Source organism: Rhinatrema bivittatum, chromosome 6 (assembly GCF_901001135.1).
Source record: "Rhinatrema bivittatum chromosome 6, aRhiBiv1.1, whole genome shotgun sequence".
NCBI classification, from domain to species: Eukaryota; Metazoa; Chordata; class Amphibia; order Gymnophiona; family Rhinatrematidae; genus Rhinatrema; species Rhinatrema bivittatum.
In genome coordinates this window covers 2,677,380-2,694,105 of record NC_042620.1, presented here as the reverse complement: position 1 = coordinate 2,694,105, position 16,726 = coordinate 2,677,380, and the positions used below count along the sequence as shown (strand labels likewise).

Here is a 16,726-nt window from a genome sequence, read left to right as displayed (position 1 = left end):
TTGAGCAAGAAAGCCAGGTAAAGAGTGCCTCTGGCTCTGGAGCTCCTCGACCCTCCCAATGAAGTTTTGGGGATCCATCCTCAAGTTCCGGAGATGCATGGCTGCTTGTCTGAATTTTATCGGAGGTGGGCCCACATCACTTCTGACCAGTGTGTCTTGGAGGTGGCACGTGGAGGCTACATCTTGGAGCTTATCCATCCTCTATCAGACACTTTTATGATTTCCCCTTATTCAACAGAAAAGTGGGCAGCGGTTGAGGCCACATTACAGAGGCTGATCGCTCTGAAGGCCGTTCTGGTCCCAAAGGATCAGGAAGGTACAAGCTGCTATTCCATTTACTTTGTGGTTCCCAAGAAGAAAGGCTCCTTTCAAACTATTCTAGATCTGAAGGGGCCAATCAAGCCCTTCGGGTAACCCATTTCCGAATAGAAACCTTAAGATCAGGCATTATGGCGGTAGAAAGGAGAGATTTTCTTACTACTTCCAACCTCTCAGAGGCTTACCTATATATTCCAATTCGCAAACAGCATCACAGTTACTTGCTTTGCATTCTTATGCCGCTATCATCAATTTCAGATGTTGACTTTGGCTTGGCCACGGTGCTTAGGCCCTTTTCCAAGGTGATGGTGGTGGTGGTGGTGGCCATGGCTCTCCCCAAGGAGGGAATTATCTGTATTTGGATGACTGGCGAATCTGAGCCAAGTCAGATGCAGAGTCCCAGATAGTGAATTTGGCCAAGAGCACCTGCAGCCTTCTCAGGTCCTGGAGTATCTGGGTGTCCGGTTCGATAAAGCTCAGGGCAAGGTGTTTCTTCCAGAGTCCCGCATTCAGAAGATCTAGGGACAGGCCCAAGCACTGAGATCAGTGGTCTCTGCATCAGTATAGTCATACCTGCATATGCTGGGGTCAGTGGCCACAAAGATAGAGGTAGTTCCTTGGGCATGTGTGCACATGCTTCCTCAGTAGAGGTCCCGTCTGGCCCACTGGAATCCTCAGTCTCAGGGATACAATGTGCTGTTGACCTTGCCGCCAGAGGAGAGATGACAGTTGCTTTGGTGATAACATCTGAAACATCTGTAGAAAGGAATGGAGTTGGAGACTCCCAACTGGTTGGTGGTCACTACAAATGGGAGTCTACAGAGTTGGGGAGCTCACTGTCGAGCTAGTGGTGCAGAAGCAGTGGGCTCCTGAAGAGTCATCTTGGTCCATTAACCAATTGGAAGCCTGAGCAATTTGGCTAGCCTTTCTGCAGTTCGAGGCCAGGTTGGAAGGAAAAGCGGTGAAAGTAATTTTTGACAACGCGACAGTGGTATCTTGCATAAATCAAGGGGGAACTCAAAGTCAGCAAGTCTCTCAGGAAATGGATCTCCTCCTTCCATGGGTGGAACAGCATTTGCTAGCGTTGTCGACTTCTCATATAGCAGGGGTCGACAACACGCAGGCGGATTATCTGTCATCACAAGTTGGGTCCAGGAGAATGGGAATTGTTCCCCAAAGTGTTTTGACTCATCGTGGTTCGATGGGGTTAGCCCTTTCTGGATCTGATGGCAAGCCGCAAGAACATGAAAGTGGATTGCTTTTATAGTCTGACCCGGGAGGTTCTAGCGCTTGCAGTGGATGTGTTGGTTCAGTCTTGGCCATGGGGAAAGTTGCTATAGGCGATTCCACCATGGCCCATGATTGGTTGATTAATACAGAAGATAGCACAGTATCCAGGCTTGGTGCTTCTGGTGGCTCCAGATTGGCTGCGCAGACCGTGGTATGTAAATCTGTCATCTGCTGCCGGAGGATCCATGGCAGCTCCCTCTGCTTGGGGGGCTTCTGCAGCAGGATATGGTATTTCACGACAATCCAGATTGGTTTTGTCTTACAGTTTGGCCCTTGAGAGGGCTTGACTGTATTCAGGTCCAGTGGTGAGAACTCTTTTGTGAACATTAATTTTTCTCCTCCTTGCCCTATATCCGGATCTGGCGGGTCTTTGAATATCGGTGTCAGGACCACTCTTGTCTTCCCACTTCAGTGTCTCTTCCTTTCATCTTGAATTTTTTTACAGGAAGGTCTGAATAAAGGTTTAGCCTTGTACACGCTCAAGATGCGGGAGGCTGCCATAGTGTGGTGTTGGACGCAAACAAGGGAGGCCCCTCTCCACATCCAGACATGTCTAGATTTCTGAGGGGTGTAAAGCACCCTAGACCCCCCCGCCCCTTGTGTTTCCCAGTGCCTTTGTGAGATTTGAATCTGGTTCTCTCCTTTTTGACTAGTCCGACCTTTTGTCCTCTGTGGGGTATTTCTTTGCAGTTGTTGACTCTGAAGACTGTGTTTCTGGTCGCTATTTGTTCAGTGAGGCGGATTTCAGAATTGCAAGCCTTGTCGTATCGAGAGCCCTTTTTGGTTATTACACTGGATAGGATCCTGCCTTTCTTTGGAAGGTGGGTTTCAGATTTCTATTTGAATTAGTTGGTTTTTCTACCAACCTTTAAATAGGGATTTGGATGGACAGGAATTCAGGAAATTGTGGCCGTTGAATGTGCGGTGGCATTTACTGTGTTATCTGGAGGTTACCAATGTCTTTCGTACAACGTATCTGCTTTCTCCTTCGCAGAGAGGTGAAGGTGGAGGCAACCTCTCGTGCTACAGTGGCTCGGTGGATTAAGGAAGTGGTGCAGTGGCCTATGTGGATGCCAGGAAACCTCTTCCAAAGCAGATAAAAGCGCATTCGATCCAGGCGCAGGTGGTTTCCTGGGTGGAATTGCATTTGTTTTCTCCAGCAGAGATTTGTAGAGCGGTAATGTGGTCTTCCTTTCATATGTTTTCCCAAATGCTATCTGTTAATTTGGCTGCGTGGGAGGATTCGGCCTTTACTAGGGCAGTGCTGCTTGGGCCTCCAGCAGCCTCTTGCCTTTCTGGGGGGGGGAGCTTTGGTACATCCCCACTGGTTTGGACTGGCTTACCCAGATGAAGAGGAAGGTGAAATTACTTCCTACCAGTTAATTTCTTTTCCTCGAAGTAGGGCAAACCAGTCCACCATCCTGCCCCAGGCTGCCTTGAGGTAGTTGACTTCTTGTGTTGTGTGAGATCCTTATTAAGGAACGTATTGTATGGCAAGGATCTCGAATGTGTGTGGACTTGCACTGTACCTTGTGAGTTTTGTTCTACGATATTTGTTTTACAGTTTTCCTCTGAGACTTGTTGGTGGTTTTACATTGGACATTTTACATACTGTCGTTCCATGTATAGATCACAAGATGACATTCATAGTTATAAATTCAACAAACATAAGCAAAAACAAAGCAAATGGTTACAATGTTGGCATTCATATGTAGATTCATTTCCATGAATCTAGAGCGGGTTTCTGGGGCAAATGAAATTATGACAAGTACATAATATGGCTAGGAGTTTTGGTAATCACAAATAAAATGGTAGTTTTCACATCTTAGTCTGTGGGCTGTTTGAGAATTATGCATTCTTATTTGATTTATTCTTCATGCTGCAATTATTTGTCTTTCTTGTCTTTTGTGGGTTTGTGTATTATGAGTTTTAAGATACATTATAAGCGTTTATGAATAGCCATGTTTTTAATTCACTTTTAAATTTCTTTCTATCTGGTAGCAAACGCAGAGTTTCTGGTAGGGAGTTCCAGAGCTTAGGACCTCCTATGGAAAATACTCAATCTCTTATTTGTGTCATATGTGTGTTCCGTATAGTGGGGCTATTCAGGAGTCCTTCATTTTGGGATCTTAGTGTTTTGTTTAGGGTTGTAGGGCTGTAGTGTGTAAAAATAAATAAAATAAAAAATGTAAATAAATAATGGAAGAACGTTTAATTTTGAATTAGTGATTATTGGAAGGATGCAATAATGTTTAGGTGGTGTAGTGTCAAATATATATCAAAACAATGGGTTCACTACAGGTATTCTACACTTGTACAGTTACACACAATATACCTGTTATTATCATTAAACAAACTTAATGCTTTATTACAACTCACTTTAAAAAACATACATGACATTTCCTATATTATATCCACTCAACCACACATTCATCTCTACAGACAATACATATTAAATATGTTAAAAACTTACTATCAACGCTATATTTTTTACATGTATTTAAATACATTTACATAATGTCTTTTATTCCCACAAATTTCCACTACCCTTTAATTTTAATACCCTAATTAATTTGTGATACTCTTTTTCATGTGTAATACAACTTAAATGTTCCCTCCCAATCACATTCACTATATTCTTTCTCCTGATCTTTGTTGGCTTGTTGTTCACACAATTTTCTCCCAATTCTCCCAACAGGAGACTCCTGTTTCACCCACTGGTTTCCTCAGGGGATCAGCTTTATAATCACTCTTTAGTATTCCATCACATAGGGAACATCCAACGGTTCTGTATCACCAATCACTTCTTATTCATATGGGGAATATGAGATTGCACTTCTAGTTCTGTTATTCGTGTGCTTCGAATAAAATTCAATTTCTTCCAACCTTCACTCTTCATTTCTACCGCAAAAGGTTCCACCAAACATTTTCATTCACCCGTCGTCATTTCTTCAATATACCACCTTACTATTCTGTAATGTTTTACTCCCCTTTCTCAAAGCCGTTATGCACTGTCACCAAACAACTTCATCATATAACCACCATGTCAAAATCGTCTACCTTCTCCGTCCAAAACGCCATGTGGTGTGAGTGGATATAATATAGGAAATGTCATGTATGTTTTTTAAAGTGAGTTGTAATAAAGCATTAAGTTTATTTAATGATAATAACGGGTATATTGTGTGTAACTGTAGGTGGTTTAGTGGCCACAGTTGGCTTTTCAAGAAAATACTGGCTGGCTGATATTTGTAATGAGCTATATGAGAGGGTCGTTAGCAAGCCATTTTCTCCGTCTCCACCTGCTGTTGGAGTACACAGCCCACTGGTATGGGCTGGCTTGCCCTCTTCGAGGAAAGGAAATTATCAGGTAAGAAGTAATTTCACCTTGGAAGAAAACTTGAGGTGAAAGAAATTGTGGTAAACTGAAAATATTAAAATTGTAGTAGAGTAAAACACAGATTCTGCTTAATTATATCGGAGGAGATAAGAGGGAATTCTTTATGGGGAAGGGTGGTGGAGGCCTGGAAAAGCCACCTGGAGCACCGTGATAAGGATGGGCTGTTCTTTCTCTCTCGTTTCCAGGCACAGAACCAAAATTCCAAAGCATCAAACTGCATCCTGACATAAGATCCAAGAGGCAGTGTGATTGTTTTCTGCACACGGACCAATGAATGACTCTTCCAGTGATTCCTGCACCATGGAGCTTGGGCTGAAAAGTGGACTGGATTAATTTCAGATAGTTTCTTTCAGGGGTATAATGATCAAACCAAAAATAATCAAGATGCGCCTTTTAGACTGTATGTCAGCTGCAAAACTATTCTTTTGTAACATCCATTCCTGCAACGTCTGAAAAGAGCTGCACTGCCCTGAGAGACTAATGCTCAGAGACTCTCTTTAATGACTCTTTATCTGGCTGTTGGGACTGAGTTTAAATTTTCCACCTTATGTGCTCATATGAGTGGAGATAGCAGAGACATGGGAGAGTAAAGTGACTGAAAAGTAAATTTGAGCCCTTAAATAATGGAACATGACGTAAGAGGGTAGTTATTGGTGCACAATAATTGGATGATGTGCTGCAGGATTTTCTCTTTTCTGTGGATTGATTTAAATAATGCGCCATGTGAGGATCTTAAGATTTTTCTGCTGCACCAAGCTGCTCGTTTACATGGAGGAGGAAGAAGCACAGTAGTCTAGAAGGCCATAGGACTGCTGAGAAGCACTTTAGATGTCGTTCTGGTCTTTATAGTACAGTTTCCAGTTAGTGCCATGCCCAGGGATTCGCATGGTTATAAATGAAAGTGCAAAATCCTTTCTCTAGGATATTCTAAGTGCAGTTTTGTAAAACCCTTGGAAGTGCAAGGTCCTATAGACAACTTATATCCACAGACCTAGCTCAAGGGAAGGCAACCCCAGTCCTCAAGTGTCGCAGGCTGGCTGGGTTTTCAGGTTAGCCACACTGAATATGCATGAGATTTATTTTATTTTTTATTTAAACATATTTTCCTAGTGTGCAGCCAGATGGACCCAGGACCAATGGGTTTTGTGCTCCCTTGCTAGCAGATGGAGATGGAGTAAGGTTTCAAAGCTGATGTCACCCTAGATATACCCCTGCAGTGACCTTAGCCATTCAGTATCTCTCAGTCTCCTAGCAGATGTTGATTGTGTCTCCCCTATCGGGAACATAGTATGATTTACCTTCAGATTTCTACCTTTAAATTGCAGAAAGATTGAGCCCCGATCTTCTGCGGTGATACATAATGGTCCCTCCTACAGTTGAGAATTCCTGAGGCGATTTCCGAGATCCCTCAGATGTGTGGCTTAGTCCAGTAGCCAGTTCGCGGCGTGGACTTGCTGCCAAAACAGCAGAAAGGCACCGGGTGCAGGAAACCGAGCACGGCGGTGACAGTCTATGCCCTCTTCCCCAGCAGCCGGAGACTGAGCACAGGTAAGAAGAAAAACTGATACTTCACGCATATCCAGCATAGCTCTCTGCTTCAACGGCAGGGGAGAAGAAAAACTGATACTACAAGCATATCCAGCATAGCTCCCTGCTTCAACAGCAGGGGAGAAGAAAAACAACCAATAAGGGCTGAACAACACAGTCTGGGTAAAACAAATAAGCATGGGTGTAGCTTGCTTATTGCGGCGGTTACTTCCCCTACTACCCATAACTAATCAAGCTTGATATTTCACTTGGTTGCAGCTCCATCACTGCTCTCTACATTAATGGTGGGGGTGGAAGGGAAATAGAACCAAAGAGCTAAGAGAAACAGATAAGTATGAGAAAAAAATGTGAAGCTTGCTGGGCAGACTGGATGGGCCGTTTGGTCTTCTTCTGCCGTCATTTCTATGTTTCTATGTTTCTATGTAAGAACATAAGAAATTCCCATGCTAGGTCAGACCAAGGGTCCATCAAGTCCAGCATCCTGTTTCTAACAGAGGCCAAAACCAGGCCACAGAAACCTGGCAAGTACCCAGACACCAAGAAGATCCCATGCTACTGATGCAATTAATAACTGGATAATACCTAAGTAAACTTGATTAATAGCAGAAGAACTCCTTCAATTCAGAGACGTAGAAGGGCTTTGGTAAGTCTTCCTCCGGTCTTCTTGCTCGGCGAGCCATACTGACGACTGTTCTGATCCCGTTGCGGCAAGGGATGGGGGTTTCCGAGCGGGTTGAGTGGCCCGCCGATGGGCTAGGCCCCACTTCAGACTTGGTGGGCACTCCATGTGGTAGGCGTCATCTTGTGTGCGGTTTTGTGTGGCACCATTTTCCCCCACCTTCCATCTGTACACGCAGTGCAGACCAGCCTCCTTGGTGCACGTGTTCCTGCACACATAACTGCGCACAACTGGTGCTTTTCTTACGCACATCGGGGCGGAATTGTGCACATTTGAGCTCAGGCAGTAACCAGTTGAACACACAAGCTGCAGTAACTATGGTTCTGGCAACTAAGAAGCACAAGGGCCACTCCCTTTGTGCCGCCTGCTAATTAGTGCCACACAGTCTGACCTAGAATCCATCCTGTGTCAGTACTGCGAGGAAGCCCAGGGAGAGCTTTTCCAAGCCCGGCCTCTCCCAGTCGGAGGACGGGTCAGCCACGACCTTAACTGATAGCACCCCGTATCTAAGCAATCGCAGGGCTGCATCCTCCCTGGAGAGAGCAGTTCAGTGGCCCCTACCCCAGTTCCTCCTGGGCTAGGTATGAACCCGGTGACCTTTTCTTGATTGGAATTCTTTCAGGGCCTTCAAGCCTTTGTTCAGGTGCAATCAGCTGCTGCCCCTGCCCGGTCTGAGCCCAGCTGGAAAGACCTTGTCCTCCCAGCCCTATCAGCATACCTTGGGACATGCCTTGCCTCACCAAGGGCATCTCTGACGGACCCAGACACCACAGACGAAGATGAGGGTGCAGACTCATTGGAGGAAGGGGAAATCCCTCCAGGCCTGAAGCCATACCGGACCATGCTATGGTTTTTCCACAGAGATTAATTGCCAGCCCTGGTCTCCCAGACCCTGAAGACTCTGGGAATTTGTAGCACAGACCCTATGTTGGAACCAAAGAGGAATCCCATCTTGGTGTCTCTACAGAAATCCTCTTGCTATTTCCATGCTGGAAGCCATCTGGGAGTTGATTGATCTGGCGTGGGATGCTCCGGAAGCCAGTTTTAAAGGAGGTTGGGCCTTGAAGGCCCTGGACCGCCTGGACCCAGCAGCTAAAGAATGCTTGCATTTCCCAAAAGTGGACACCCTGGTCTGTGCTGTCTACTGGGACAACTATCCCAGTAGAGGGAGAAGCGGCCTTGAAGGATGGACACGACAGACGGTTGGAGTCCATCCTTAAGCAAGCCTTTGATGCGACAGCAAGACACTGTAGATCGCTTTCTGTTGTGCCCTGGTGGCTCTTTCATGTCTGTTTCTCGAGAGAGAAGCAGATAGCTCAGAAGTGCTTCCCAAAGAGCAATGGAACCTGCTGTGGCCTTTTTAGCAGATGCAAGCTTTGACCTAGTGCGTACCTCTGCCAGAGGAGTAGCCTCTGTGGTGGCGGCAGCTAGAAGACAGCTTTGGCTGCGAAATTGGTCAACGGATGCGACCTCTAAAGCAAACCTCAGGAAGATGCCCTTTAAGGGACCCCTTCTATTCGGAAGCGAATTGGAAAAACTAGCTAATAAATGGGATGAATCTCCAGTGCCTCGGCAACCGAAAAATAAGAAAGAGATGTCAGCGCTTCTCGCCCATGAGGGGTCGAGCCAGGGGCTCCCAGTGCTTCCGGCCCTACAGACACTTGCTGTTTCAGACATCTCGACCCTCTGGAAGGTCTCAGTCTTTTCAGAACCGACAACCAAAAAGGAACTGGTTTGGGCTCTGGTTCGACCCGAACTTCCCAATGAAGTTTGGCCGACCCATCTACGGGATGAGGAGATAAGGGGCAGACTATCCCTCTTCTATCAGAGGTGGGCCAAGATCATGTCGGTCAAGTGTGGGTACTGGACATCATACGAAAAGGATATACCCAAGAATTTTACAGCATCCTGTGGGACATGTTCATGATATCACCTTGCCACTCCCAGCACAAAAAAAACTAGCAGTGGAATCCACACTGGGTAAGGCTCCTTAGTTTGAGGGCTACAACCCTGGTACCTACACCCCAGGAAAATACAGGGCATTATTCCATCTATTTCATCGTACCTAAGAAGGAGGGTTCATTTCGCCCTATCCTGGATCTCAAGAGTGTCAGTCGTCATCTGTGAGTAATCCACTTCCGCATGGAAACTCTTTGCTCCATCATAATGGCCATACAACCGGAAGAGTTCGTAACATCCCTGGACCTCTCGGAGGCCTACCTTTATATCCCAATCTGTCAAGACCACCAGTGTGTACTCACTTTATGGTACTAGGCCCACCATTATCAGTTCCGGGCATTGCCCTTCAGCCTGGGAACCACCCCAGAACGTTCTCCAAAATTATGGTGGTCCTAGTGGCAGCACTGAGGGGAAAGAAGGGGATCCTGGTACAACCCTTAATTAGATGACTGGCTGATCTGGGCAAAGTCATTGGAAGAGAGCCTCCAGGTGACCAGCAAGGTCAGTTTCCTGCTTCAGGAACTGGTTAGATAGTGAACATGAACAACAACAGTCTCAAGCCCTCCCAGTCTTTAGAGTACCTGGGAGTCCAGTTCGAAACCAAGCAGGACAAGGTCTTCCTCCATCCCTCAAGGATAAGGAAACTGTGCCAAGTGCGTCAGTTGACAAACACAATGTGCCCCAGGGTGTGGAGCTGTCTTCAGCTTGATGACGTCAACCCTGAAGGTAGTACCATGGGCACACATGTGACCACTCCAATGCTCCCTGCTGTCACGTTGGAACCCACTGTCTCAAGACTACTCAATTCACCTCCATTTACTGATAGAAGTATGTACTCAGCTCCAGTGGTGGCTACAGGAAGGGCATCTAAGCAAGGGTGTAAGTCTCTCCCCACCAGACTGGCTAGTCCTCATGACGGATGTGAGCCTCCGAGGGTGGGGAGTCCACTATCAGGAACTGACAACCCAGGGACAATGGACCAAGGAAAGAGGCACGCTGGAATATAAACGGCCTGGAAGCCCAATCAGTCCGATTAGCTTGTCCACAATTCAGCCACAGGCTCCAGGGATAAGCAGTCTGCATGATGTCTGACAACGCAACAACGGTAGCCTACATCAACCGCCAGGGAGGAACCAAAAGCCACCAAGTGTCTCTGGAGATAGATCCCCTTATAGAATGGGTGGAGCTAAATCTACAAGGGATTTTGGCCTCCCACATCACAGGAAAAGACAACATCAGAGCAGACTTCCTTAGCAGGGAGAGTCTGGATCCAGGGGAATGGACATTCTCAACCAGAGCCTTCCAGCTCCTAGTAGATCGCTGGAGACTCCCATCCATTGAACTGCTGGCCACTTCTCACAATGCTAAGGTCCCCGATTCTTCAGTCACAGAAGAGATTATCACTCCCAAGGGTTCGATGCCCATGCCAAGACCTGGCCAGAGGAGATCTTACTGTATGCCTTCCCTCCGTGGCCTCTGCTGGGCAAGGTCATTCACAAGATCAAACAAAGGATTAGTCCTTCTGGTGGCCTCAGATTGGCTAAGATGCCCGTGGTACGGCAGATATGTGGAGGCTTCTGGTAGAGAGCCTCCTATGCCTCCCCCCACACACAGACCTTCTCCAAAAAAGTCCGATCCTTCATGAGGACCCAACTCAGTTTTGTCTTACATCTGGCCCTTGAGAGGCTCGCCTGATGAAGTGTGGATATTTGGTGGCCGTAATCACCACCTTGCGCCGCAGGTGGAAGTTCTCAACATCCTGGCATACGTGAGGATCTGGAGAGTATTTGAGGCCTGGTGCGAGGAATTCGGGGTGCCCCCGTGGAGTACCAAGATCCCATGATCCTGGAATTCTTACAGGATGGCCTGAACAAGGACTGTCCCCTCAATTCCTTGAAAGTACAGGTGGTGGCTTCTCTCCTTTTTCAGAGGCGAGATGAATGGAGCCCGCCTATCTGCATCCGGACTTGCCCGTTATCCTAAAAGGAGTTAAACACCTTCGACCGCCCTTAAAGTGGCCGGTCCCCTATGAAACCTCAACCTATTATTGGACTTCTTGGCAGGGCCTTCCTTTCGGCCGCTGTGTGCTCTTTCCCTATGCCTGCTAATTCTGAGACTATTCTTGGTGTGATATGCTCGACTCGTCGCATCTCTGAACTACAAGCACTGTCATGTCGGGGAGTCGTTCCTTGGACTGACTTGCACCGAACAAGTGCATTTCCTTACCGTCCCTAGATAGACGCAAGGACTTGTAAGACTACCGCCTCCTATTCCTCTTAAACGTCGGTAGACTGTTAGTACGGTACCTAGAAACAGTGTGCAAGACGAACCGCTTGTTCTTCACGGTGGAAGGAAACAAGGCGAAGCAGTTTTGCGAGAAACCCATAGCCTGCTGGATCAAGGAAGTGACACGGGAGCTTATGTACAGAAAGGGAAGCCTTTTACCCCTTCAGGTTAAAGCTCTTCCACTAGGGGCCCAGCGGTATCCTGGGCGGAAGCTTAAGCTACTGTCTCCCGCTGACATTTGCCGAGCAAGCGACGTGGTCTTCCTAGCACATCTTCTCCAGGTTCTATTGCCTGGACATTCGGGCCTGAGAGGTCGCAGGCCCTTTGCAAGGGCGGTGCTAACCGGACCATGGGCAGCCTCCTGCCGCCATCCGGGAGTAGCTTTGTACATCCCATTGTCCTGAGTCCATCTGGCTACATTCTAGGAAATGGAGAAATTACTTACCTGATAATTTTGTTTTCCTTAGTGTAAATAGATGGACTCAGCAATCCTGCCCATGGCTGCCCAGGAACAGTGCCAAGGAAATTCATATGAAATCTTGTTCCCAAAAGGACTACAGGTAAGCCATCTCCCTATCCCTAGATCTGGGCTTCTCTAATATTGCTGGGGATTCAGTGCTTATGTTTGGTTGAGTACAGTTACGGTTATCTGTTTTTAAACAAGATTTTAATCAGTTTTCAATAGTAAGTCCACAAAGGCTTTTGAAGAAAATACTGAATGACCGAGGTCACTGCAAGGATGTATCTAGGATGATGTCAGCTTTGAAACCTGACTCTGTCTCCATCTGCTAGCAGGGGAGCACAATCCATTGTCCCTGAGTCCATCTGTCTACACTAAGGAAAAGGAAATTAGGTAAGTAATTTCGCCATTCTAGTCTGCTAATTTCCAAATAAAATCTGTCTAAAAGTGGGATCGCAATAAAACATACATAATTTATAATCATGAACAAACCGATAAAATAAACTTAAATAAATAATTGAAAAAAATCAAGCCTAAACCTGGTCAATAATTGAGTCTTCAGTTTCTTCCTAATTTTAAATCATCTTTTTCAACTCTCAAATCCTCAGTCAATTAATTCCACAGTAATGGACCATTAAATATAAGTTAAATTTCATCCATCCTGAAACTCCAGTCCCTGAAAAGTGGGTTGTTTTCCCCCTACCAGCAGATTGAAGACAGCACTGTTTTCTCACATTACAATCATTGCCACTACTTGGAGGTGGTGCCATGCAAGCAGGAATCCAGTATCTTCTGCCTCAGCAGATAGTAAGACCGGATGGTACAGCAGCTCCTTATCTGATTTGGGATTTTCCATAGATAAGCAGGTTGAATTAACCATGATATCTGGGTACGTCCTCTGGTCATCTAGGTGGTGCAGCTCCACAAGAGCACACAGAGTTGAGCTCCTGTGTGCCTGCCTGTGTACATACCACATTGGCTCCCAGTCTGCCTCAGTCCTTGTTCTTTCTCCGCCTTGCCGGCTGTACGCGGAGCTCTGTCTCTCTCACTGCTACATTGTTGTGGAACTGCAGGAATTAAACTTCTCATGGGCTCAGACAGCGAAGTGAAGATGCCACAGACTGACTGGGTTCAAATCTTGCCAGTGTGGCAAGATTATGATCGATAACAGATGGACATACACTGTCTGCCATGGGGCCCGATCATGACCAGGCCAAAACTGTAGGGACCTGCGGCTGCATGTCCGTGAGGGTATGCAGGCAGAGAGCTAGTGAAAATTCAAAAGACTAAGGAAGGCAGCAGCACCACCCCAGTCTGCACAGTCTGCCCAGGGTATCTACCCAGTCCTCTCCAGGGCCCAGCTGGGAACCCCTTAGAGCGAAGGAGAAGAGGGGCCTGCTCAGTAGGACCCTCAGGCGATGAAAGGGCCCCATGAAAGCACGCCTAGCTTCCTCGATGCATTGAGCATCGGAAGAGCAGCAACTCCCACAGACCCAGGCAAGTTGCAGTTGACGCATGGACACCAAAGCAAGGCACCAGACCGATGTCACATGCGATGAAGCAGGGCCACCATGAGGAGAGATCAAAGCGTCGAAGAGCATCACTTGAAGCTACCCACCAATGTACCAGCCTTTTGGGACACCACGCAGACCCCTTGGAACAAGGGAGGCCTGCAGACCACCAGGTCCCATATGCGGTAGATACGGGTTAGTCACCTACAACCCAGCTGCCATCTCTACACGAAGCCCCTGTCCCAGATTGGGAAGGGCTGTCAGATGTGGCGTTAGTCTGGTCAGGGGTCGACGGATCATCTCAATTGTCCAAGATCTTCTCAGACCTGTCATCCAGCTCAAGGTGAAAACAGAAGGGATCTCACCTACAGAGCCACTGGAGGAAAGGAATAAATGGGGGCTCCCATGGTACGGCATGAACGAGACGCCCAAGAGGCCCAGATTCAGACATTCTGTTAGCGGAGTCAAGTACTCCCCAGAAGATCCCCCAGGGAAACCCCTCTGGGAGCACAGGGCTCTCTGGGTGCACAGGTGATGACACAGATATCACAATGCTGTCACATTTCTTGTCCTCGCTAGAAACAATGCCACGGGCAGGAGGGTCCAACCCCCTGCATACCACCATTCCCAACAAGGGAAGATATTGACCAGCTGGGCATGACTCCCCCACAGGAGGAGCCACAAGAACTATCTCCATACGAGTCGCTCTTCTTGTCACCGGACTCCTTGACAGGGTACTCATCAGATCCCCTGAGGAACAGCCTTGGCCCATCTCCCCACCAGAAGACCTCTCCTATTCTAAATTTGCGGAGAAGGTGGGAAGTACTCTCAATGTCGAAACCAAGAAAGTGCTGGACCCTAGAAAGGTTCTAGGGATCCTCGAGATTTTCAAGTCACCGGCGGAGCCCACCACGCTGCCTTCACACGCTGTTGTAGATGACTTGATGACCCGGACATGGCAGCTTCCTTTTTCAGGAGTGGCAACCTCACGCAAAATGGACCTGAAATTAAGGATGCAGGAGTCACCCTTTTACAGCATGGTGCAGCTTCTTCGTGCCTCTTATCGTGGTAGAATTGACCATGAAGAGGGCAAAATGCCCCCCCCCCCCCCGGGAAAGACAATAAGTATCCTAGATAGTGTTGGCAATGGCCTATTCCAGGCCGCGATGCTGAATGTGAAAATTCAGCAGCATGAATTCTACAGCACCCAATACATATGAATCGTTTAAAGCCAGTGGTGATGGCTGCTGACCTGGATGGCAATTCCCCCCCCCCCCGGATGCATGTGAAGGAGGAGGGACTGCGCCATTTGCGTCACACGATCTATGAAGCATTCGACACTTCAGCGAGGACTTCCACAGGAGCCATCGCAGCCAGACGCCTGGCCTCAGGCAAGTGCCATCAGGGAAGATGTCCATAAAGAAGCTCGCTGACCTTCCGTGCCTTCCCGATTAACCTTTTTGGAGATAGTGACGGGAGATGGTGACTCCATTAAAACAGAATGTTGCGGTCCAGTCTCTGACTTCCCCAGGAGAGCAATAACTTGGAGGGAGATTGTATTCAACCCTTGGAGGCTGCAGACGCAAACTCACGGGGGTAGGGCCTACCCTCTTTTTTGCCCGCAACCGTACAACCATCCAGGGAGTCACAGCAATCCCAGAATTGCGGCTGGCCACGCAACCACAACCAGCAGCAGGTCCCTGAGGACCCAACCAGGTCCAAGCCCCAACAAGGGTTTTAGGGGCAACCAGTCTATTGTCACCAATACTGAAACCTCAAATAGACTCCCAGGAACAACATCACCGGGAGAAACCTGTGTTTGTGGATCTTTCCTGTCTTGAAGTGCCTTGCAGGAGCACCACCTGCCATCGATTCACCTTCCGGTGGGATTGGAAGGATTGATCCCCATGTTACCCCTCTCCTAGGAGACGAGAGAGAACCTACACCTTCCGGGGGCAGAGTGTCTGCATCCAGTGTACCTGTAGGCAATACCATTAGTTCCAGTCCACTGGACATCACTTTCAGCACAGGATACCTTTGCCCACACTAAAACTGACCTGGGAATCTATCATCAATCAACCGCTTGCCCTGGCCCTGCCTCGGTTGTGGTAATCGACAAGGACAATAAGTGTGTGTGGGGGGGGAGAGCTCCAGGGTACATACCCTGTTACGGACACAAATTCCATGTACAGTGACACCAGGGACTTAGCAGCCCAAGAAGGATGAACCGCTTCAACCATCTCAGCAGCTGTTGCCAGTCAGTAGCTATGTCCACAGCCCTGGGGGAGATAGACCTGACCGGACCCCTAACACCTGCCCTGAGCAGAACAAGGGCCGCTCAAGGGTGGGGAATGGGCTGCATTCCCCTCACTCTCCCCGTCCCGTGAGTGATCAAGGGGTAGAGAGGTGCCCACCTACTCCTTTAGTCCATCAGGCGAGCACAACTCCCGGGATCTGTCTGGATCTGACCGCCAAAAGACGGGAGGTTATGGTCTCCTCCACCAGCAGATAGTGTAGAAATTGAGAGGACAGTTCTAACACACTTGGAATTACAATGACCAATTCAGGATGTACTAGTCTACTATAAAGAACTACCAAGCCAAGTGGGCCAAATACTTGAAGTGGTGCAGGAGAGCAAGGACTCTACCCTTTCTCATGCGCCCCAGAACACCTGCTATTTATCTTCATTCCTTATACCAAGCAGGCCTAGCGACTGTATCAGAGTGCATGTAAATACGATTGCAGCTTACCACCTCCCTCAAGATGGCTTTCCAGTATCGTGCCACCCGCTTGTCTCCAGGTTAATGAGAAGCATTCTCCACTTGCGCCCATCAGTGAAAAAGCCACCAGTGCCATGGAATCTTAATCTGGACCTAGAACAGTTGATGCTCCTGACCTTTGAACCTATGGACAGTAGTCACATGAGGTATCTCTCCTGGAAGATCCTCTTTCTAGTGGCGTTCTCCACAGCAAGGAGAAGTCAGTGAGCTACAAGCATTAGTCCATTATTCACCATACCTGGAGTTTTACCATGACAAAGTGACATTAAGGTCTTGCTCATCATTCCTTCCCAAGGTGATGTCAGCCTTCCACCTTAATCAGTCACACTACAGACTTTCTTTCCGAAGCCACACCAATCTGAGACAGAAAACAGCTTCACACACTAGACTGCAAGTGTGCCTTACTGTATTACAAACGGCTTATGCAGTCGAACTCCAGAGCCTCTCAACTATTTGTTTCTTTCAATCTGAATGCCCCTCAACTTCCCGTCACCAAAA

At 47.7% G+C, this 16,726-nt stretch overlaps 1 protein-coding gene across 5 annotated transcripts in view; it reads left to right on the top strand.

Moving 5' to 3' along the window:
* ZFAND2B (zinc finger AN1-type containing 2B) overlaps positions 1-6,682 on the top strand; it is a 139,680-nt gene extending 132,998 nt beyond the window's left edge. For all 5 annotated transcript variants that reach the window (XM_029604977.1, XM_029604978.1, XM_029604981.1 and 2 more), the window contains exon 10: positions 5,191-6,682. In XM_029604977.1, the coding sequence (XP_029460837.1) occupies positions 5,191-5,235 (45 nt within the window). In that variant the 3' untranslated portion in view covers positions 5,236-6,682. The remainder of the gene's footprint in view (positions 1-5,190) is intronic.
* Positions 6,683-16,726: the final 10,044 nt, after the last annotated feature.